General features: G+C 39.6%; 1 protein-coding gene across 1 annotated transcript in view; it reads left to right on the top strand.

Moving 5' to 3' along the window:
* The window catches only part of epha8 (eph receptor A8), a 517,518-nt gene that overhangs the window by 303,637 nt on the left and 189,704 nt on the right, over nt 1-24,177 (top strand). The window contains exon 6 of the mRNA XM_034167384.1: nt 17,078-17,393. Within this exon, the coding sequence (XP_034023275.1) occupies nt 17,078-17,393 (316 nt within the window). The remainder of the gene's footprint in view (nt 1-17,077; nt 17,394-24,177) is intronic.

Here is a 24,177-nt window from a genome sequence, read left to right as displayed (position 1 = left end):
CATAAAAAAACAAAAAACAAATTAACAAAAATAAACCACTTCACTGATTGTCACCAGATTTGCACCACAGAGACATATAAGGGCATGGAAGACTACACTGAATTTTTGGAGGTGATCTGGATCCTGATCAGGATTCTGGATCAAGGTTTCACCTTATGCGTGATGCGGTGTTGAAGGATTACGTTAAAACTATTGCACGGATGTTGTCACAATTTTCACCACAGATAGATATTAGGGCATGGAAGACTCGATTGCATTGTGGAGGTGATCTGGATCTGAGTTCTGGCTAAAGATTTCTCTTTATATAGGCTTTGAAGGATTACATAAAAAACAAACAAACAAACCAAAAAAACCTACTTCTTGGATTCTCACCAAATTTGCGCCACAGATCGATATTAGGGCATGGAAGACTCCAATGAATTTTGGAAGTGATCCAGATCCAGAATGGTGGACATCAGAAATATCTGATTGCTCTTGTTCAAATTTGTGTGCACATGAATAAAAATTAATACATTTGCAAATCTCAGTTGCACAGTTACAAGTGTGCTTACATACAGATACTGAATACATATTTAGATATTCTTTTAGACATTTACAAATCTTATTCTGTAGTCACAGACTGACATTTAGTTAAATGGTTCTAACTGATTAGATCAATCATGCATTTTATACAGTTCACCAAAATTTGGTTCCTCTGAGATGTCAGTTTCCTCCTCTGAATTTCAGTTTCAGATCAGGAGCATTTCTTTCTGGACTACAATTTTTACTGTTATGGATAAATGTTCAAAGCACATATATATAATATACACACACACACGAGGGCTGTCAATAAAGTATAGGTCCTTTTTATTTTTTTCAAAAACTATATGGATTTCATTCATACGTTTTTACGTCAGACATGCTTGAACCCTCGTGCCCACCACTGCCGAAAACATATATTTTCTCATACAGTATATTACAAATTAAAAATTCATGAATTTCCCCAAATTCATGAATTTTGGGGGGGCATTTGAAAAACATAATTTTGGAAGGGGTCTAGGATTGTCCAGGTCATGTGTGTCATTATCTTCATGAAAAGAATACCCAAGCAAATTTAATTACTAAAATTTCATAGGAAGCAAATTTTGGTGAACTGTTCAATAAGTGTATGTATTTTTTTTTCCTTTTCCACCAGACTACACCAATCTCCACACACATTGGTGAATATATATATATATTTTTTATATAATAATTGCTAAATGGAGTAGGAGGTATTGGAGAATCAGGGGTGGTGGCCAAGCAGGTTATGTGCTGTCAGGATTCTCAGGGGAGCTGGGCACAGCAGGTGGTAGGAGGCACAATGCAGACTCAGAAGCAGGTGGCAGGATATAAAAGGCTTTATCAAAAATTCAGGCAGTTGGTCTGGTACACAAAAAGGCAGTCAGTGAGGCAAAGGTACAGGTAGGTGTAAAGCAAGAGCATTGTCAAAAATAAAAGCTGAGGTCTAAGCACGGCAAACAGAGTTACAAGGGCTGAGACAAAAGCAAGGTCAAGAAAAAACAGGCACGGTCGGCAACAAAGAACTCTGGCCAGGAACTAAGGTACATGAGCTGGAACAGAGATAGAACATCAACGAACAAGCACAGAACACACAACTCAAAGGGTTTAAATACACAGAAGATAATTATCAGTGATGTGAAACAGGTGTGGTGAGCTGGGGGGAGGAGGGTGTCAACAAACAAAGATGAGATACTGTGAGGCAAGAAAGTGCAGTGACAAGTGGGTGAGGAGATAACAGACAAAACGGGGTGTGGCCAACAGAGATGAGGAAGTGCAGGTGCAGGACAAGCGAGAGCAGGGATCAGAGGGAGACAGTGATACAAATGAAACTATGCATGAATACATGAAAAGAGAGATGAGGAGTGTAGACGTGGGCGCAATTTGGTGGGGGATAGGGGGGACATGTCCCCCCACCTTTTCAACCAGGGGTGACAGAATATGGTATGCCCCCCCCACCTTCTGACATATATGTGTGTACTTGAAACATGCTATGCCAGTCTTAGGTGCAAGCCATGTCAGAATAGTATCTTTGTTTCTGCAAGTTTGTATTTTTAGCAGCATTGACTTGTTTACAACACCTGTTTCTTGTTTGTCACATTCGGAATTTTCTGGGACTGCATTTGCCCAGATTTTAAACCAAAAATAGTTGCCTCTAGGGACTAGTGTCTACACATAAGTATCAATGGGCCGTATGCTAATTTACTAAATTCTGAAAGTTAGAAAAGGAAATCAGAAAAGCTATCTGGGACCTCAGAAAGCCCATCTGCAATTATTGCTTGATCTCCAAAATTAGTCTATGCAAGTAAAATTATGTTCAGTATAAGTGTTGTCATTAGTGCCACTTCGAAAATTAAATCCATTATAAGTAATTTATCCTAAACTTATGATCTTCAAACTTATGCAAAAACAAATCTTGAGAAAAAAATACAGTATGCAATAGTTAATAATTATTAAGAGCCTGTTCTTTCATATTTATGAATACATTTTACCACGTTGCAGTTGTTTTTTTTAATGAAAACACAACCTATCATTCTTTTTGAGTTCTACACATGTGGTGATACCTTATTTACACCAGGATGTTAATAAAATCAATGCTGATGTTAATAAAATCAATGCTGGCTATTCTCAGAATAAAGTACTCATATCACAGTTTCAAGTTGCATAAGTCAAATGGTGTCCACTTTATGGTCTTCTCAAAACATTAAAATTACTGTTCTGGATGCTCAGAATGCATCTGAGCTTATCTAGAAACCGTTGGCTTCTGGGGGACTAAAGCGGCCCCCAGACCCCCGGCCCATGGCCTTCGGCCCTGTGGGCCTCACACTTTGTACCCCCCCCCCCCCCCCCCCAATTTCTAGTTCTAAATTGCACCCTTGAGTGTAGACAAGGGAGTGCAGAGACAGCATGGAGATGACTAATAACCATAAACTAACAATAGTAAAGTAACAAGAACGAGAAGAACTAATGGACAAAGGATGCATGGACTCTTGACAAGAAAAGATTAATACTTGACCATAAATAGAAAATCAGGCAACAAGAAAATCAAAGGCCGAAACTAGAACAGAACTGACATCAATAATACAACCGAAGACTAATGTGGTAAACCTGACAAATCAAACTAGTGACATACGCAATCATGAAACAATTAAAAACACTGGATCAAAACTAAACTAAACAAGAATGGAACTCAACATGTGGTTGAAGTGTGATGAACATAAAACAAGCAGCAGTGATGAAGCAAAAGAAACAGATGATCAAAAAAGCAGACAAAAGAACTCAATAAAGACAAACTGACAGAAAATCATAATTATCACGGACGGAGCAGGGGCAAATCATGACATATGCAGTGTGGAAGGTTCCCTGTTAAATCTAAATATAACATAAATATATAATATATATATATTATAAATAATTAGCTCTGAGACAAGATTCCAAATGCATTCTCCACCACATGGCGCATACGAGACAACCTGTAGCTGTAGATAATTTCTCTGTTTCTGGAAGCGATAAGATAATCGCTTCATCGGCCACGTTTGTCATTGGCTACGAAATTATTATGTCAATGTCAATGTCAATTTTATTTATATAGCACATTTACAACAACAGCAGCTGCCCAAAGTGCTTCACAGTAAAAACAATATCAAAAACCATACCACAAAAACAGAGCATTAAAATTCCAAAATATACGAAAACACATAAAACCAGACACACACAGCTTAAATTGTATTAAAATCCAAAGCATAAAAATGAGTCCTAAGAACAGATTTAAAAGACTCTAGAGATGGAGCAGCTCTGATGTGCAAAGGCAAACTGTTCCAAAGTTTAGGCGCAGCCACCAAAAAAGCCCGATCATCTCGAGTTTTTAATCAAGATCTGTGCACATTTAATAAAAGCTGGCTTTCTGACCTCACTGATCTGACCGGAACATAAGGAGTTAAAAGCTTAGAGAGGTATTCGGGAGCCAAACCATTTAAACACTTGAACACAAGCAGCAGGACCTTAAAATCAATCCTAAATGTGACTGGGAGCCAATGGAGCGAGGCTAACACAGGGGTGATGTGCTCTCGCTTCCTCATCCCTGTGAGCAGTCATGCAGCAGCATTCTGAACCTGCTGAAGATGCTTTAGAGACGACTGGTCCAGTCCACAGTAGCGTGAGTTACAATAATCTAGACGAGATGTTATAAACAAATGAATAACTCGCTAAAAATCACACGCTGGGAGGTAAGCCTTCACTTTTCTCAAGATTCTGAGTTGGTAGAAACTGCCCTTTACCGCAAAATTAATTTGCTTGTCCATTTTGAAGGAGCTGTCAAAAATGACCCCCAAATTTCTGACAGAATCATGCACACAGGAAGACAAAGGACCAAGCACATCATATGAACCAGATGACCATGCAGGGCCAAAACCAACTATTTCAGTTTTATTCTCATTGAGAATTAGAAAGTTTTGAGCCAACCAAGTTTTCATTTCATGCAGACAATTTACCAAAATAGTAAGAGAATTTGATGGGAGCTTAAGTGGCAGATAGATTTGCAGGTCATCAGCATAAAAATGAAAGGCCATGTTGTATTTTCTGAATATGGTGCCAAGTGGCAGCATATACAGTGAAAAAAGAGCAGGACCCAAAACAGAGCCTTGTGGAACACCATAATTTAAGGGTGCTGAGCTGGACTGGTGTGGCCCAAGGTGCACAGAGAAACTACGGTCTCTAAAATAAGATCTAAACCACTCCAATGCTGTGTCTTTCAAAACCTGCTCCAGACGGGACACTAAAATACAGTGATCAACTGTGTCAAAGGCTGCTGTCAAATCCAGCAAAACTAAAATCCCAGAGCAACCAGAGTCAACAATTAAAAGGAGATCATTAAAAACTTTCAACAGTGCTGTTTCAGTACTACAAAGTGATTTGAAGCCAGACTGGAATTTTTCAAAAATGCCATTAGTATCCAAATGAGACTGAAACTGATCATAGACAATTTTCTCAAGGATTTTAGCTAAGAATGGCAACTTTGAAATGGGCCTATAATTGGCACGAATATCAGGATCCAAGGTGGGCTTTTTGAGGAGAGGCTGAATTACAGCATGTTTTAAAACTCCTGGAACACAACCAGATAAAAGAGAAACATTCATAACATTTAAAATGTATGGCCCAAGGACAGAAATAATACTTTTTAAAAATCGTGCAGGAACAGAATCAAAAGGACAATTGGAAGGTCTTAATTGCTGAACCACTTTGAGCAATTCAGTTAAAGTTAGAGGCTGAAACTCAGCAAAGGCCGAAGTGTACTCAGTGTTTAAATTTGTTGTGTGTTTAATGCGGCGTCAAGCAGGACAAAGCGTGGTGTCTAGTAGGACAAAAGTGGATGCATTGGCACAACAAATTGTGCAGCAGTGCGGGGATCAAATTCATGCAAGTGTCAAGGTGACAGGTGATACTCTGATTGGTGCTGATTTATATGAACAGTAATCATTATATTTAGTTTGTTCAATTACATATGCCCCCTGAAGAAAGGGGGGAATATCTGTAAAATTAAACAAAAATATCAAGTTCACACCTAACATTAGCATGAGTTGAGTGTCTCCACTTTGAAAAATGGCAGTTATAATATGTTTTAAAACTGCATACTTGCAATGGCCGATGACATGACCGAGGGGAGCACTATAAACCAATGACTCACAATGGATATAACTGTGTCTCAAAAACTTGGGAGCATCACATAACGCAATTTTAACAGACTAACGTTAACATGAAAAGTCACTAGTAAGTCCCTTTGGCTGCTCTCTTGTTTATACTCTGGGTCGCCACAGCAAATCTGAGGTGGATCTGCATGTTGAATTGGCACAGGTTTTATGCCAGATGCCCTTCCTGACGCAACTCCACATTACATAGAGAAATGTGGCAGGGGTGGGGTTTGAACCGGGAACCTTCCGCAGTGCCCTGATCACTTGGCCGTCACATATAGTTATGCAAACAGGCTAGCATTAGCATGAGCTATGTGCATCCATTGTGAACAATGGGACTTATAATATGCTTAAAAAACATAATTCCAATTACAGTTTTGTTCAGAAAAATATTTGCTGCATATCTTCAGGTACATTTTCCATGTTGCCTGAAAGAAATGACAAACACAACATGCACATAGATTTGAACTGAATGGGAAAGTGTTTGAGCAGCATAGTGGCTTAGTGGTTAGCACTGTTGCCTCACAGCAAGAAGGTCATGGGATCGATTCCCATTTGTTGCCTTTCCGTGAGGAGTTTGCATGTTCTCCCCAAGCTTGCGTGGGTTCTCTATGGGTGCTCCAACTTGCTCCCACATCCAAAGAATGCAGGTTAGGCAGATTGGAAACTTTAATTTGTCCATAGGTGTGTGTACGGGTGTGAATGTGTTTGTTTGTCTATGTGTGGCCCTGTGACAAACTAGTGTCCTGTCCAGGGTGTAACCCGCCTCATGCCCTATGACTACTGCAGTAGGCTCCAGCCCCCTGTCACCCCTAATTGGAGAAAGTGGTTGAAACTGGTTGAGTGTGTGTGTGTCTATACACAACACTATATATATATATATATATATATATATATATGTGTGTGTGTGTGTGTGTGTGTTGGTATATGAAATGTTCATGTATCTATCCCCTGGCTTGGCTGAAAAAGACTGTTTAATTTGAAAATGATATAAATTTAGATCAACTTACCTATAGCTGAAAGCATGACATTAAACTTATCATGCCTTGGATTTTACATTATCTTGCCATGTCTAGTTATTCTTTTCCTGTCATCTCTGCCAATAGATAACACTTCCTAGAGCCCACAGTTTGGATAGGAAAGGATTATCCAATTCTGAATGAATTTTCTTACTAATGTGTTTTGCTCAACCTTCTCGTATGGTTGCAGTGTGACAAAAAGATTAAGATAATAGAACATGTTTTTTTTAGCTTCACAATAGTGTGACCATTTAAAATCCAGAGCCATCTTCTTACAGAAGGGTGGAGATGGGGGGCAACAAAAACAAAAAGCTGAATCCACACAGTACCCAATACAGTAATTGCTCCTGAGTGGTTCGGGAAACTATTAGAGATGACATTGATCATACAACACAGTTTTAATTTCTTGTTTTGCCTGGAATTTTAATTAAAATACTCCTATAACAGCATAGTAGGGGGCATATTACTCATAATTAGTTATCTAATTAGCACACACTGTTGTTGTATGTCAGTCAATTAACAGAGGAAAAAAAAATCTATTAAATCTGTTTGTCAGCATTATGAAAATGGTTCCGTGAAGACAGGAAAATATACCTGTCCTTTCCATATATCAGTCTGTTGTTTTATTTCTTGTCAAGTATAACACCATCTATTCACTTTCTTGCACTCTCAGTCAAGAAAAGCATGGAGGGACATATACTCAATGTGAATGTTCATCCTCATTAAATTGTTGCATCTGTCTTTACAAATTACTGAAATTATCCAGAGTAGAGTATCAAATACTTCCTCCAATGGCTGCTTAGTCAACAGAAAGGTCTGTTGGTCCATATTCATATTCAGTCATTTATCTTTTGTGAAAAGGAGTTTTATACCATTTTTCAAAAATAAACTTTTTTTAAATTATCTATTTTGGGGAGATAACAAGACAGCGAACTGTGAAATGATATGTAAAGCAAGCATATTGAAATATCAAATTGTTGTGTTCCCCAGGTGTTGTTAGAAGCAAAGCAGTTGATTTATGGGCGCTGTCACAGGAGAACACCAAACGCAAGTGTAGATATTAAATTAACAGTGTTGACACCATTTTTTGTTCAAAACTGTTTTTACATGAAACGATGAACATGGAAATCGCTATGAAGTTGCAGTGACATTCAAGACTTTGTTAAAATAGACTTTATAAATCAGTGTTAAGCACATTCATTCATTTGCCCTTTGTGCAAGCAGTCATAAATGGTTAATCTGGGTTTTGATTCCCAAAGGAATGAAACATGAATTTATTCTTAGAGAGACATTTCGCCTACCTCCCAAAATTAGTTTTAAGAGGGCCCCTACACTTTATATGCATATTTTAACAGAATTCTTCCTACTGATGAAAAAGCTACTTCAGCAACAGTTACAGGGTCTCTGCAAATGTGGTTTTGCAATCATTCTTGAATTTAGTCATTAATTGTTAGTCAAAGGTTTTAGTCATTCTAAAACTAGTGGTGCGTGTGCTTGCTTTGAAATCAGAAGGTTCTCGGTTCAAGCCCACCCATGCCCATTCTCTGTGTAATGTGTAGTTCCGTCAAGAAAGGCATCCAGCTTAAAAAGTCTGGCCAATCAACATGCAGATCCAGGTTGTATCTGCAGTGGTGAGCCCAAGCAAAAGGGAAGTAGCCAAAAGAACTTACGAAGGTGTAGCATAAGGAAACATTCATTAAATGCAATATAGTAAGTCCCTTCGGCTGCTCCCTTGTTTGCACTCGGGGTCGCCACAGTAAATCCAAGGTGGATCTGCATGTTGAGGTTTTACGCCAGATGCCCTTCCTGACGCAACTCCACATTACATGGAGAAATGTGGCAGGGGTGGGATTTGAACCCGGAACCTTCTGCACTGAAACCAAGCGCATTAACCACTTGGCCACATGAAATATAATGTTTGTTATATACCATTTTCATTGCACATGTGACCGCTTTTATAAAGGCCAAAAAAAAAAAAAAAGTACAGGATAAGAGTCTTTGAGCATAAGAATGCCATTAGAAAAGCTAATTTGGATCTTCTTATGACGATACACCTTCATAATTTTCATAATAGTAAGATGAGTTGCAGATTTCGAAAGTATAAATAAGAATATTTGGGGTGGTGATAAATTGGGGTTGTTGGTATACAGACTTTTTGCATCTATAATTTGCAGGCCACTGTGTAGCCAGGACCAAATGAAGAAATTGATTTTAGTTCTTTATTGTAAACATTAAAATTGTGCTTTTATCTTGTCTTTGACCTATGATTGCCAGCCTAGTGGATTTACATTTTTGTGCAGTTGTGACCTCCTTGCCACTCAGGTGTTTGTAATTATGTTACTTCACACAAAAAGGGGAACTGTGTGTTTGAGGAGTACACCTTAAAGAAGGCTGTTTGTGCCACAATGTTTGGGTTGTACTCATATATTTTTAATATTTTTTAATCATGAAAATAAAGGCCTTTTAATATGGTAGAAAAGAAGAGCGCCTTTTTTTCCTTCCCTTTTTTTCCTGACCAAATTTCTTGACGTTGGCCTTTGAAACATTAATTATTTCAGGGAAATTTCAAGTTGAACCTTCCTTCACATTCCAAGTTTGGTAGAAATCAGCAGAAGGAACTCAGTTAGGGCCCCTTCCAACCCAGTCTCACTTTTTGTTTGTTTGTTTGTTTGTATTCATGCTCTCATGACGAAATGAGTCAAATTTTCGTGACAGGGTTTTTTTTAACTCACTATTCCTAACCCTACTCCTACCCCCAACCCTAACCTTAACCATAACCTAATCTCCCTCTTTCCCCACACCCTAACCATAACCACCCCGACCCCCCCACTTCACTTTTAATATTGTGCAACCATCACGGAATGAATTAGAATGAATTTGTGCTGCCATGATGAAAATGAGGTGCTTTTCGTCACAATATCACGAACCAATAAATTAATGTATATTTCGTGCTGGTGAATCACGACTTGCCGTGAGACCAGGTTGCCCCTTCACACATAACACAATTGAAGCCGATCGGTGCAACAAGGAGGAATTGCATGCCACTCATGAAAAATGCCTCATACTGCTATCACCGCAACCATTCGTGCGCACAAGCAGGTGAAAGACAGTGATTGCCATGCAAGTGCCCATTCGACCCGTCTCTCAGGTATCTGCCAAATTCCAGGTGCCACATATAAACATCTAACACTGCTCGCCGGGCACTTAGAAAAGGCATGGCTATTCTAAGTGCCCGGATAGTAGACAGCAGGTGACCACATTCGAGCTGTGCCACATGAGTGTGGTGTAATCTAGCAACACACATGTGGTGTGCCAGAATGTCACCCCATCTCAACACTTGGTGTGCATGTGTATCGTGCGTGTGTACATGTGTCATGCCTACCCCCACGCCCCCCGCAACACATGTGGTATGCATGCGCCCCCCCCCCCGCCCACGCAACACATGCATGAAATGCTGATATGTATGTACAGACTTCACATAGGGACCGGCCAGCCACGTCTGAGCGCACACAGCACAGCAAGGCACCTCTCAGCTGATATCCAGCCAGACACTCACTGACAGCTGGAAATGACAGCTCAGTGCACACGACATGTTACATTAAAAACACAGAGACCACAGCCAGGACAGGTATATAAATAATTACTACAATAACTACACACACAATTACATAACATATACCTAAAATGAATGATCACAGAACACAGAAACAGAGAGTGACACTTTCTTCTGTGCGCTGCACTAACAGGTGGCCCCAAACAGCAGCAGCTGCTGAGGTCTCTGGACCCGCGAGTCACAGCTGGTGAACATGTACCATGTTTTGAAGGACATGACATTACAACTGTACGCCGTGAGGTGCGTGTGTGTGCTTGCTGCCCTCATGTGGAAATACATAAAAACATATCGCCTTTGCGATGGGCTGGAGTGGCCGCTCAGCGCGCACACTGGCAGTCTCCTCCATGTGAAAAGGACCGTCTGATCATGTGAACACTCAGCTGTCATTCTGAATGCCATGTCACGCACATGAGTTATGCTCCATATGATGCGGTGTCTCTCCTTCGCCATGCCGTTCGCTGAAAACGCACGCTGCTCGTTGGACATGTGCACCACTCGCTGGACACGCTGGGCCAGCAGATGTGAACATGATAAGCACGCACTACTTCATTCATGTCATTTCATTAGTGTACGTCTATGACCATGGGTCATCTACAGCGGAACAGAAGGATCATACTTGCATTGTCCACTCAATAAGAGGGATTCAATAAATTGCAGTGTTTTTCATGGTGTGTGTTTGTTTGTTTTTTTCCTCACAAAAGCGATGTCCGCGGACAAAGGGGGCGTGTCCCCCTGTGGCATGCAGCTGTTCAGATATCTGTGCTCACAAGTCACAGCTGGGGAGCACCTGTAGTGGCTGGTAGAATATGACATCACATAATGATGTCAGCTTGCTGTCCTCATGTGGGAATAAATTAAAACATATCATTTCACCTGACCCACAGCGTCAGCGCACCGCAACGCTGGTGAATATCGTGCCATGCTCAGAATTACTGCGAGGCGCGTGTCACTGTGGGATTTCCCCACGTTGTAATAATTAAAACACATGTCACATTTGGGTAACACTTTACTTGAAAGTATTGTCATAATAGTGACATGACACTGTCATAGCTGTTACATTACACAGTCATGAATGTGTCATAAACATTATGTCAGCATTATGTCACTGCTGTCATTAAGTGTCATTCGGTTTTTGTAATGACAAGTTGACAAGTTGGCATACAACTGAAGACCAAAAAGGCCAAAGACAACTTCTGGTCATGTCGCTTTGATTAATGTCAAGTTGTCATATTCAAGACAACCCAAAAAATATCAACTTGTCATTACAAAAACCAAATTGCACTTAATGACAGCAGTCATAAACATTTATGACATTGACATAATGTTTATGACACATTCATGACTGTATCATGTAACACTTATAACAGTGTTATATCACTATTATAACGATACCTTCAAATAAAGTGTTATCCACATTTGCAACGTGGTCACCAGCGGATCACTGTGTGCCAGACACCCCACGTTGCAAATGTGGATAACACTTTATTTGAAGGTATCGTCATAATAGTGATATAACACCACAGTAACACTTATAACATGTAACACTTATAACAGTGATATATATCACTATTATGATGATACCTTCAAATAAAGTGTTATCCACATTTGCAACATGGTCACCAGCGGATCACTGTGTGCCGGACACCCTACGTGGGCTGATACATTCATGACATGAGAGCCGGCTCTTCATGAGACGAGAGCCCGGCTGATGTCTTCATGAGAAGAGCACATCAGGTAATTCATGTAAAAAGTAAAGGGAGAACAATAATCCACGTCATTTCATTACTTCCTGGTGTGCGTCTAGGTGGAGGCTAACTCCGCTCTTTATAACAGAAATTAAATATTATAAATTGTGGTGTTTTATTATTATTATTATTATTTTATTTTTTTTATTTTTTTGCTCCACTGCTGTGTGTGTGACTTTTCCACATGCTCGCACTGTGTTCGTGAGCGCGAACATGAGCGTGCATGAAACCGTCACTGCGGTATTGTGCACACCTGTCCGACCGTGCGGCCCTCCCAACAACAGGCGGAATGTTTCGCGGTTCCCCATTTCATTTTTGGTTCACTAATTTTCTCCCGGTTTCTGCATATTTGGTGTTATGTGTGAAGGGGCCCTTAAGAAGGTAAACAATCTGACAGGTAGACATGACCTTGGCCCCAATAATTCACTTTTATCAAACTGGAAATCGGTGGCCAGTTCCAGAATGCACCCCTATATATCATATGTGCCACATTTGGTGCAATTCTGAGTGAAAATCTTAAATTTTTGCATTTAATCCCAGTGACTTTGGCCCAATGATTGACCTTTGTCCAGTTTGACCTTGCCCTAAAAAATTCCAGGTCCCACCTCCATTTGTGTGACACGTTTGTTGGCCATTGGTGCAAAAAAATCTAAACCTTAGACTCTGTGGTGGAAAATATTAAATGACAAGGTCGTGTTAGAAATTAGGCAGCTTTATTAAAACAAAAAGCTCTGTACGGAGGTTCAGAAACAGTCTGTTGCTTCTGACATTGAAATATCTGTCTGTTGAATCATTAATACAGTAAAACTAGTAGTCCCATAGTTGGCATGTTTTACACTCTGTGTTCAGGAGCAAACATCAGTCAGGTTACCTCCATGGATACAACAGTTGGCCTCAGGAACAAAGAGCCCCAACAAAGATCAATCACATAAATTAGAGGTCACCAGGATGTCTCAGTAGATAAAGGTTACTCAGGTATTAACTCCTCATACATATGTACATTAGCATTATGGGTAACTCTTTTGTCCATTAGATGCCTTGTTTCACACATAGCCAGTTTGTTTTTTATAGTCCCATTCTCTCTCTCCACTGCACCAGTACTAGACAGATGATATGAGCAATGCTAGCCTCACTAACAATGTGCCAATTTAGCTTAATCTGGAAACAAATGTGTAGGTAAACATAGTTTGTCATTTGACCCCACCCACACATTGTTTGAAACCATACAACCTGCAGCACACCATCAGTGTTTCTCATCCACAGAAGCAAAACTCTGTAAAGCATACAGGTCAGCTGATAGGTCAGCATCAGTACATACAAAGGTGTCAGTCTGAGGAGGAAGCATTTCCAATGTCCAATTGTTGGGGCTGCGCCTTTTAATCAAGCCCACATCATGTTTATATTTTCAACCCACACACAGATTGGCGCCTCCTGTAATTCAGAGATGTGTTGGGAAAGTGTAGGTACACAGACCCACAACAGGGGGCGCAAATGAACGGACAATGGAGTAGGTCAAATAACAACACTTTACTGTTGTGAATGCGCACAACAAATACAACAGATTACAACAATGGTCAAAAAGTCAATTCACAAAGATGTCGTGTGGGCAGGCTCGAAGATAGGAGACGTCTGTCCAAAGCAGAACCGGAACCACACGATTTCCTCCGCCACCAGACCCCGGGGATACTGGAGCCGCCAAGTCCCGAACTCCCAGGTGGCCACTGCCTCCGCGTGTCGGACCTGGTACTACTGGCGAGGAACAAAAAGCAATTAAATGAGGGCGCGTTTGCACCCAGCAATCCACACGGCAGGAAAACTACCTCCACCTCTCGTTGGAAAAAGAAACAGAATATCCGCTGTCCAGCACACACAAGCAACAGATATTCACAGTCAGAAACACAGTCAGCTGAGAATGTTACCTTCCAGGTAGAAGGATATCTCGGCAAAGAGGTGGAGACGTTGTCCTGCTGATGTACCCCTGCTGATCAGATGATTGGTAACAGCTGTTGCAGGTGATGCGTGACAGCTGTCACCCTGGCTGCTCCTGTGCGGCTGCGCCCTCTGGTGCCTGGAGCCCGCACTCCAGACAGGGTGCCCTCTGGTGGTGGGCCAGCAGTACCTCCTCTTCTGGCGGCCCACACAACAAGATGTCTGTCTTTGTGGGTGTTTTTAGCTAATATGTGCTTTTACAAAATGAGCTCCACTCAATGCTGTTACCATAGAAACCATTGTGAATGATATACGTATACCTGTTCTTTCTTGCTGTACAGTACACCTGGGTCTCCTGTAACTTCAAAGTCATCCAGGAAGTCACACCGAGATATTTACCAAAGATCTTAACATTCCTGCAAGTCAGATTTAGTGAGATACAGTGTGGAGACAAACCTGTATCGAAATGATAGTAAGCGGGAGTGAGAGAAACCTGAACATTTGTCTTAAGGTACGTTGACACTTGCACAATGTGAGCCGTGCACTGGTATGCAAATGGTCATGCCAGAGGGTAAACTCATTGTAAACTCATTGTAAACTGTGTGCAGCTTTGTGCAAGAGTGCAAAGAAAATTTTGAAATGTTCAAAATCTCTGGCACGCATTGTTTTTTTTTTTAACTAAATGCTAGCATTGCCCAAACAATTCAAAAACACTGTGTGCCACTGCGAGTCATTGCATCAGTGCAGTGCATCACAGCGCAGCTCATCTGAATGATTATTATGAGATGTTAAATCTATAATAAACATAATTTTACAGATACTCCTGAGAAGGAATGAAAATCCAACAGTTTTACCAAGACATTACAATATAAACATTAAAAATAACTACCTTTTAGACAATTCCAAATGTGTTCTCCATCTCATGAAGTGAACAAGAACAGCTGCAGCTGTACATAATTCCTCTGTAATTCCGGAGTGATTAGAAGTGGTTTCATCAGCCAAATTCTGAGAGCAAATGATTAACCCACTATGAAATAATTATTTTATATAACACAGCATCCAGCGGCACAAAGCGTGGCATCCAGCAGGTTGCATTGGCATGATGAATTTCGCAGCAGTGCGGGGGTTAAGTGCATGCAAGTGTCAAGGTGCCTTAAAATTCATCATCATGAACAGAAAGATCAAGTCTTAACATGTGTGACATCCAGGTTGTGGTTAGGATTGGAGACGGGCTGATTGAGGAGGGGGAGGAGTCGCCCCAGCAGGAGGAAATGCACCAGGAATGTAAGATGGTGGACATAAGTCCAGGTCTGGACCCCAGACAAACTTCGTACATTTGTCCGTCGGACAAACAAAAACACAATGCGCCAGGCTGATCATTTTTCAGATGCCGTATTTGTTTGTACATGTGATCTTTGCTTTCTGACCTTTAGTCTTACCCCACATCCTAGTGCCTGTCTCTTTTCCCCTTCATAGTCAGTCTTGTGTGCTTGTTCAGTTGACCTGTCTCTCCTTGTATCCAAACATGTCTTTCATGGTCAAGCTGACACACACTGAAGAAAAGAGAATAGCTGAACCAACTTAAATTATTTGTTTTAATTGGTAACATCTAATTGAATTAAGTTGTTTTAACTTAGGTTTGTAAGTTGAGTTGATCTAACTTACTAACTTAAGTTCAAACCACTTAAATAATTCATGTGTTACCAATTGAAACAACTTTTTTTTAAAATTTTGTTGTTTTTTCAGTGCAGAGTAAAATTTCCCTTTACTGGAAAACTCCCTATTGATCCACTCTGTTAATTATAAACAACTCTCAGGATATTGGTCTATCATATTTTCTATCATAATGGTAAAAAATTGTAATCTTTATCATCAGGTGGTTGCATTTTAACTCTGCCCATGACTAGTCTAACAGGACCAAACCTGCCTACAAATACTTTTACAATAATGATTGTTCACCAAAAACTGTAAATTATAGTTAAATTTAGCTCTTGGATTTAATTGGTTTGGATAAGAGCGCTGTCAGAGTCTCCAGGAGAGCGTTTGTCTCAAACAGCATGTGCCGGCTGTTGTTGTCCATGGAATCCAAACAGACATCTGATCCTGCTGAATCTTTTGCAAATTGCTTGAAGTTCACATTTAATTAACATACTTTTTAATTGAACATTCACATCTTTTTTCCATCTGAATGATTTGTCAATGCTTTTCAACTCTTTAACCACTGCACTTTGCTCTAGAGCACTATGGCAGGAATTCAGTTTCTGAAAAACCTGCTGTTTTTTGTTGTTTTTTTTAGAACTCACAGCAACTGTACACTGTTTCAGTTTCCCTTTTTTCCCTGTACACTTAAGTTTCTCACGTAATTTTATCTTGGCTCCCTCTTCTCAGATTTCTGTTTTGTTTGTTATGTTCACCTTCACTCTTCTTTCTTTCCACTTCCTCTGTCCTCTGTGTTATCCTCTCCTCTAACTGTTTAAATTGTCCCAGACTGATCCAGATTCAGGCAATCCACACTGGCTTATCCGTATGTGTAATGGTTTTGTAGCATCTTCCCCATAATTTATTTCCATGTACGCAGTATTACGGCTGCCATAATCAGTCAGAACTGTTTGTTTGAGACAAAATGTCTGGGTAACTCCAAGTAATCACAGGACAGAACAGCAAAGACATTCAAAGACATTCTCCAACAGGATTTCCATTACAGACCCCAATTACCATGACCTTTTCCGAAACAAATCCATTAAGAGTATTTCTCAGGTTGATTGCACTGCCATAATAACTACAACAAAGAGATTTCAACAAATAAGTAAAAAAAAAAAAAGTCAATTTTCTGAAAAATCTAAACAGACAAAACCTTTAAAATGCTTTATTATAAAATAATACACCACCTTACAACATCATCATCAGCGTTAGAGCTTAAATCCAATTTCAGTTAAGTAAGCAGTGTATGACCATACAGTATTTTATTGTTGTAGTATTTAATGTATATTGCAAGAAATGTGATAAAAGGTGATGTGGGGTGTCAAAGCCTTCTCATCCCCCCCACAGGTGCGTGGCGTGGGCCCCCTGAGCAGACGAGGGTTCTATTTGGCTTTCCAGGACATCGGCGCCTGCATCGCTCTCACCTCGGTGCGGGTGTACTACAAACGCTGTGTGGGTGTCAGCCGTAACTTGGCAGTGTTCACTGACGTGGTGACAGGCGCCGACTCCTCCTCTTTAGTAGAGGTCAGGGGTCAGTGTTTGGATCATGCCGAGGAGAGGGACACACCCAAAATGTACTGCAGTGCCGAGGGCGAGTGGCTGGTGCCCATTGGGAGGTGTGTGTGCTCGGCTGGATTTGAAGAGCACAGAGACTCCTGCGTAGGTAAGTCAACACAGGCAGGAAGAAAACTGAAAATGCTGCAACATGTTTTTTTTTTTATTATTGCTTTTAAATGAATGTAAGGCAGTGTTTTTTATTATATATTATTATTATCTAAAAATTCATTTAATCAGCCTCTTATGCCCATAAGTGAAAGCATGTTCACATGGCCATGGGGTAACAACATTCCTATGGATTTTATGGATGTTGTGGTTATGAAGCATCTTTTGCACACTGAAAAAAAAACTAGCTTTCCAGTTCCTTATGAAAATTTATTGGATTGGATTTATTGGATTTATTGGATTCATTGGATTGCAATGGGAAGAGTTACCGCTTGCAATCACATGAAGTCCAATTTTTGTGCTTCTTTCTAATTGCTATTTTTCCTCTAGCAACTCAGAAACGGAGAGCTGCTGGTCGTGAGTGGCACACAGGCGCCAGTGTGCATTAGTGTTGCCCTTTCATGTAACTAACTAGAGCAAAGCTCACAGCCTCAGAATGTTAAATGCCAAAAAATAAATTTGTAAGGTGTTAACTGTACAGAGAATAAATATGTCTGTTTGAAGCTCGTCTTATGTAAGAAAGTTCACGCCTAATTAAATCGGACTCAGATGTTCAGAATTACATCTTTTCATATTGCTTTTCAAAATTGAGTTCACATCATCATTAAAAGAAATCAAAATGATTTTTTCATTTTCATTGATTCTATTACAGTGCTTCTTATTGGGTGAACTCCCAGATGCTTTGTTATTGATATCCATGTGGTCTGAAAAATGTCAAAATATTACAACAACTACTACTACTACTACTACAACAAATAATAATAATAATAATAATGACAATGATCTTGATATTATTAATAATTCTAATAATAATAATAGGCAGCACTGTGGATTACTGGTTAGCACTATTGCCTCACACCAAGAAGGTCATGGGATTGGTTCCCGTCTGGGGCCTTTTGGTGAGGAGTTTGCATGCGTGTTTGCGTGGGTTCCCTCCGGGTGCTCCGGTTTCCTCTCACATCTAAAGACATGCAGGTTAGGTGGATAGGAAACTTTAAATTGACCGTAGGTGTGTATGTGTGCAGGTGTGAATGTGTTTGTCTGTCTATATGTTGCCCTGTGACAGACTGGGGTCTTGTCCAGGGTGTACCCTACCTCACGCCCTATAACTGCTGGCATAGGCTCAAGTTCCCCCGTGATCCTTAAGTGGAATATAACAGTATTTAGTAAAATAAAAGAGAAAAGCCTGAATAATTAGATTTATATGAATTGACTTTCATTTCATTGTGGCACCATCATTAAATATATTAATTGAGCACACAGTACATAGAATTTGAAGATGTATTCAAAGAGTGCACACCCATGTACCATGCCTTTCTCTCACACACACAAAAAAAGAAGAAGCAAAAATAGTTTTCATCTTACAATGGCTTAAATATGTTGCATGGAAAAGCTCTAATAATAATAATAAAGTATTGAGTAAAATACAAAGAAAAGTCAGAAATTAAACATTTCACACACACACACACACACACATATATATATATATAGTGCATTTACAGTCATTCAGAATTAATTTTATATATATTTATAGTATTACATTCATTTAATTGTGGCACTATCATTATATATATTAATTGATCAAATGATACACAGAATTTGAAGATACAGTCACAGGGTGCATATGCAGGTACTGTCTCTCAGCGATACGGAACCCGGGAGAGGTCACTTAAAGTGATATTTTTTTTTCTGGCCATGATAATTTGTGTGCACGTTTTCCTTTAATTGAGCCCACAAATGAATAAAATGTGCTCTCAAATTAATAAAACGTGCGCACATTTTTCAGGCCGTGATAATTTGTGCGCACGTTTTAATGGCCATGATGATTTGTGCACACGTTTTCCTTTAATCAAGCCCTCGAATTAATAAAACGTGTGCACGTTTTCCTTTAATCAAGCCCTCGAATTAATAAAACGTGTGCACATTTTCCTTTAATCGAGCCCTCGAATTAATAAAACGTGCACACGTTTTCCTTTAATCAAGCCCTCGAATTAATAAAACGTGCACACGTTTTCCTTTAATCGAGCCCTCGAATTAATAAAACGTGCACACGTTTTCCTTTAATCAAGCCCTCGAATGAATAAAACGTGTGCACGTTTTCCTTTAATCGAGCCCTCGAATTAATAAAACGTGCGCACATTTTCTTTTAATTGAGACCTCGTATTAATAAAACGAGTGCACGTTTTCCTTTCGTTTAAAATGAAGTCCATAATATGACCTAAATTGTCATTGTCACGACGGGGAGATGCTTCGCCCACAGCATCCTTTTTAATGTGGTTAAACTCCAGATGATGTCATGCTGGGCAGCTGGAGTTCTCTGTATGTCCTTGTGCACCCAAACCATGATGATACACATTGACCAGATCCATTTCTAATGGGGAAATGTGTTGCAGTGTCTGCTGGTTTGTTGGCTCATAGCCAACATTTATGTGTCACCACAATATTGAATGCACGTTTTACAAATTGTGGCCACGTTTAAGTAGATTGTGCCTTTGTTTTAATGAAACAATGCTTAAAACATGTGCACAATATAATAAAACGTGCACACAATATAATAAAATGTGTGCACAATATAATAAAACGTGCGCACAATATAATAAAACGTGCACACGTTCTCTCCACATGCAAAACATTTTGCGATGACACTTCCAGGGCTCTGTACAGCGAAATATTGTCACAGCAATAATATTTTGTTGCAGCGAACCTCCACTGTTCTCTGTTGGTTGTGGGGCAGTATTTTTTTTTTTCTGTTAGTCTCCCTGAGTGTCAGAATTCTCCCGTCTGTTACTACATCTACATGGTAGTTTGTGTCATTTGCACTTAGAATTAAGATTGAGTTTTTAAATTCAGTCTAACGTGAGTCTGCACAAGCGCATCTAGAAATGTGTGTGTGTTTGTTTAATTTTTGCATTAATTTACCATATACATTTGTGAAGCTTTGGTCAAATGCTCTTTTCTATTTGGAGAGGTTTCATAAGCAGTTCAATTTGCAGTAAAATAATCAAATTGTGGAGTCGTATCTCATGCAGTTGTCAATTTGAGTGTGATGATGAATAATAACTTTTAGTGGGGAGGCTTCATGTTACCGTCTTGTTTTTTTCCCTTTAATGTTCTATTTGTTTGCCTTTGTCACCTTTGATTTTTTTAGTGGAGTTTTGATAGGCTGACCTCGTTTGGAGACCTGTGCATATTTCAGGTTGCCATGGGTTACAGTAATTAAAACCTATTAATCACAGAGCTATGGATAATTAAACGCTAAAAGCAGTTTGTCAGCCAAACGAGCCGAACAAGACACGCAACACCGGTTTGCTTCCCTCCCGTCCCTCCTCCCTCGGTGTGCAACCACACACACGAGCACATACACACACACACACACACTTCTCGTCAAAATGTATTTAAAAGTACAGGAAAAGTTGTTTGTGTGTGGTTGAGAAGGACACTTACAGACTTTCTGTAATTAGCTGCCAGCAATTAGCCACAGCAAAACAGCGGCTATAATGCAGAAGGAGAGGAAACTTAGTGCATTCAGTTTGTGGGCCTGTGTAACTTCTGTTCATTTCAGAAACAAATTTTCAGTTGTCGAATGGCCGAGGTTGAAAGGGATCAAAGCAAACTCAAAGTCAGACTCATCTGAGAAACAGATATGGAGAATGTGCATTTGAATCATAACCCAGTTGGCTTTGATCACATTCAAGAGGCGGTGTAATGGACAGACACACAGACACACACGGACAAACAGTTCAAGTGGTAACAATACTAACAACAAGGACACTTACCAGAGTGCCTTATCTGAGGCTCAAAACACACCATCTCTCAATGTCCATTTGTTAAAAATATCATTAGTAATAGCAGTAGGAGTTAATTTTTTTTTTTTGTTAAATTCTGATAAAATTTATGGGTGTCTATTAGAGGCCACGTTTTGTGTAAATCAAGAAAACAGCAAAATTGCTTTCATCACACACACACACACTCACACACATCTTATAAATATTCACATCAACCCTATAATTTGTACTGTCTGTAAAAATCCACAAAATTACTGGTGATCTGGTTGACTAATGTAAATGTTAATGTAAATGTTAAAAATGCAAAATGCTCACCAGGCAACAAGGAGTAGTGAATGAAACAGGTTTCATCCATTTTGAATTTGTGTTTCATGCACTCAGTACAAGTGTCTCCATTATTATTTAAATCTGGCAAGAAACTTGACAACAGCCTGAAAACATCTGGTGCATTACAAGTTACAAATGAGTTCTTTTATATCATTGTTTAGATAAAATAAAATAAAATATCCAAGAGCGTCCCATTCATTTACATCAACTCCATTATGAAATGGAATCAATCACAAACAGTAGGTTTAATCATTCCTAGTTTTAGTAAAATATGTTATTATATATAAACTATAAGTACAACATTTAAAAAACTAACTTCACATGTTTATTCTTATTTCCCCAGTGATTACCTTGAATTTTGTTTTGAAGTTCCATATTTGTTATTTTGGCAGGTCATTACTTTTTCATAACATCTCTATTTTACAGTATATTTCTTCTACATGAAGTCAAAACCATTGTATAGAAAATTTTCTGAAGCAATTACGACTTCAGCCATTTTTCGACAATATCAACACAACACGCAGAAGAAATAAGGTTCTTTTTTGAGGTACAAGTGTATTTCACGAATGCATTTTCTAAAAAATAATTATGTGATTTTCCGACACTGAGCGGTGTTGGAATTCCTCTTTTTTTTCCTCAATCTTTTTCCCCTATTGTAAGGTTGAAGGTCCAGAGACTTTAGTGGAAGGTAATAATCATGTTCCAGAAACAATTGTATCCAAATTTTAATATAAATTTAACAAACTGGTATACAATGTAACATAAGGTTACATTGAGATAGTTTTTGTTTTAATTATTATTTTATTTATTTTGAAAAAAAACCTGCTAACAAATTATTTTTTTAATAATCATTATATGGAGGTGAGCTTTTACCCCCATATTTTATTAACAGTTACATCAATGTCTCAAAGCGGATTTGATGTTGGACGGAAGCAAAGTTATCGCTGTAATGCTTCACTGATGTGTCTTCTGGCACTAAAGTGGGTCACCGTGCTAATTCACCTTTGCCAGACCCACCGCAGTTACACACACACACACACACACACACACACACAAGAGCAGACAAGTCACAGAGATGAGAGGAGGTCACGAGATGGTGAAGAACGCCATCTTAAGTGGTAAAGGTCTGGAATAAACGATTCAGACGTGTGTTTGTGTGTGTGTGTGTGTGTGTGTGTGTGTGTACGAGCGTGCTTAAGTGGTTCTCCCTTGACAAAGTTGCAGAGCACGACACGATGTGTGTCCATGTGTGTGCACACAAAGGGTTGCGTGACAAGCCGTTAAAAAGTGTCACAGGGAGGGAAGATGAAGGGGGAAAAGAAAGAGGGGAAACACTTCAGTGGAGTGGGTGAAGGGACCCCTCGTCCACTCGAGTTTACATCAAAAACTGGTGCTGTGTGTGTGTGTGTGTGTGTGTGTGTGTGTGTGTGTGTGTGTGTGTGTGTGTGTGTGTGTGTGTGTGTGTGTGTGTGTGTGTGTGTGTGTGTGTGTGTGTGTGCATGCACCTCCTTGTGCCAGTGAGTGAACAGACTAAAGTACCCCATACAGTGAGAGCGATCGAGGACACACTGATAGGAGACACACACACTTACACTGGTCACAATGATTCAGATCAAACGACCTATCTGAGCTTCTCTCTCACATACACACACACACACACACACACACACGCCCTTCTCTGCTCAGTCAGTGAACCACAGCTCACCCTCCTGAAATCTAAGAGGAGTGCAGTGTGATTTACGATTGTGATGGCAAACACCTTGCCCATCTGGAGTGTTATGTTATAAAGTAATCTAGTACAGAGGTTTGGTGGACTACTCTTAAAATACACGCTGGTAAAGTCACTCATTTTCTGTAGAAAATCATAATATGTGAGAAAAGAAGAGAATAAGGATACATGTGTTGTGCACCAAGGTGGAAATCAGACTTTGGTTTTACAAACTTCACCATGGCAACAATGCAATAGATTACATTAAAGAGATCAGATGATAAACTTTTTTCAAAAAGGGAATAATATCAGGTGTTTAAAAAATTGTTTTTATAAAAAAAATTTGATGAATCTTTAAATAAAAATGAATTAATAAACACATTTCCAACTCTATAAAATATGGTCCCACTCTAACTGTCAGTGTTAGTTTTACACTGGTGATTTTACTGTGAAGCTTCAATAATGCCACTGTCCTTCAGGCAGAAGGTTCGTTGGACCAATGAGTCAGAAGTGGACACCATAGAAAACAGGGGTCCCTTTACAATGTATGATTTTTTTAATAATTTATTTGTATGTTACTGCTGCAAATAAGTATTTGAACACCTGTGAAAATCAATGTTAATATTTGATACAGTAGCCTTTGTTTGCAATTCCAGAGGTCAAACGTTTCCTGTAGTTTTTCACCAGGTTTGCAAACATTGCGGCAGGGATTTTGGTCCACTCTTCCATACAGATCTTCTCCAGATCTTTCATGTTTGGAGTTTCAGCTCCCTCCAAAGAAGTTCTAATGAGTTCAGGTCTGGAGACTGGCCAGGCCACTCCAGGACCTTGAAATGCTTCTTACAGAGCCCCTCTTTAGTTGCCCTGGCTGTGTGTTTGGGGTCATTGTCATGCTGGAAGACCCA

The sequence above is a fragment of the Thalassophryne amazonica genome, chromosome 3 (genome assembly GCF_902500255.1).
Source record: "Thalassophryne amazonica chromosome 3, fThaAma1.1, whole genome shotgun sequence".
NCBI lineage: Eukaryota > Metazoa > Chordata > Actinopteri > Batrachoidiformes > Batrachoididae > Thalassophryne > Thalassophryne amazonica.
The sequence above is the reverse complement of the archived record's forward strand: the minus strand, read 5'-3'. Positions and strand labels throughout refer to the sequence as shown.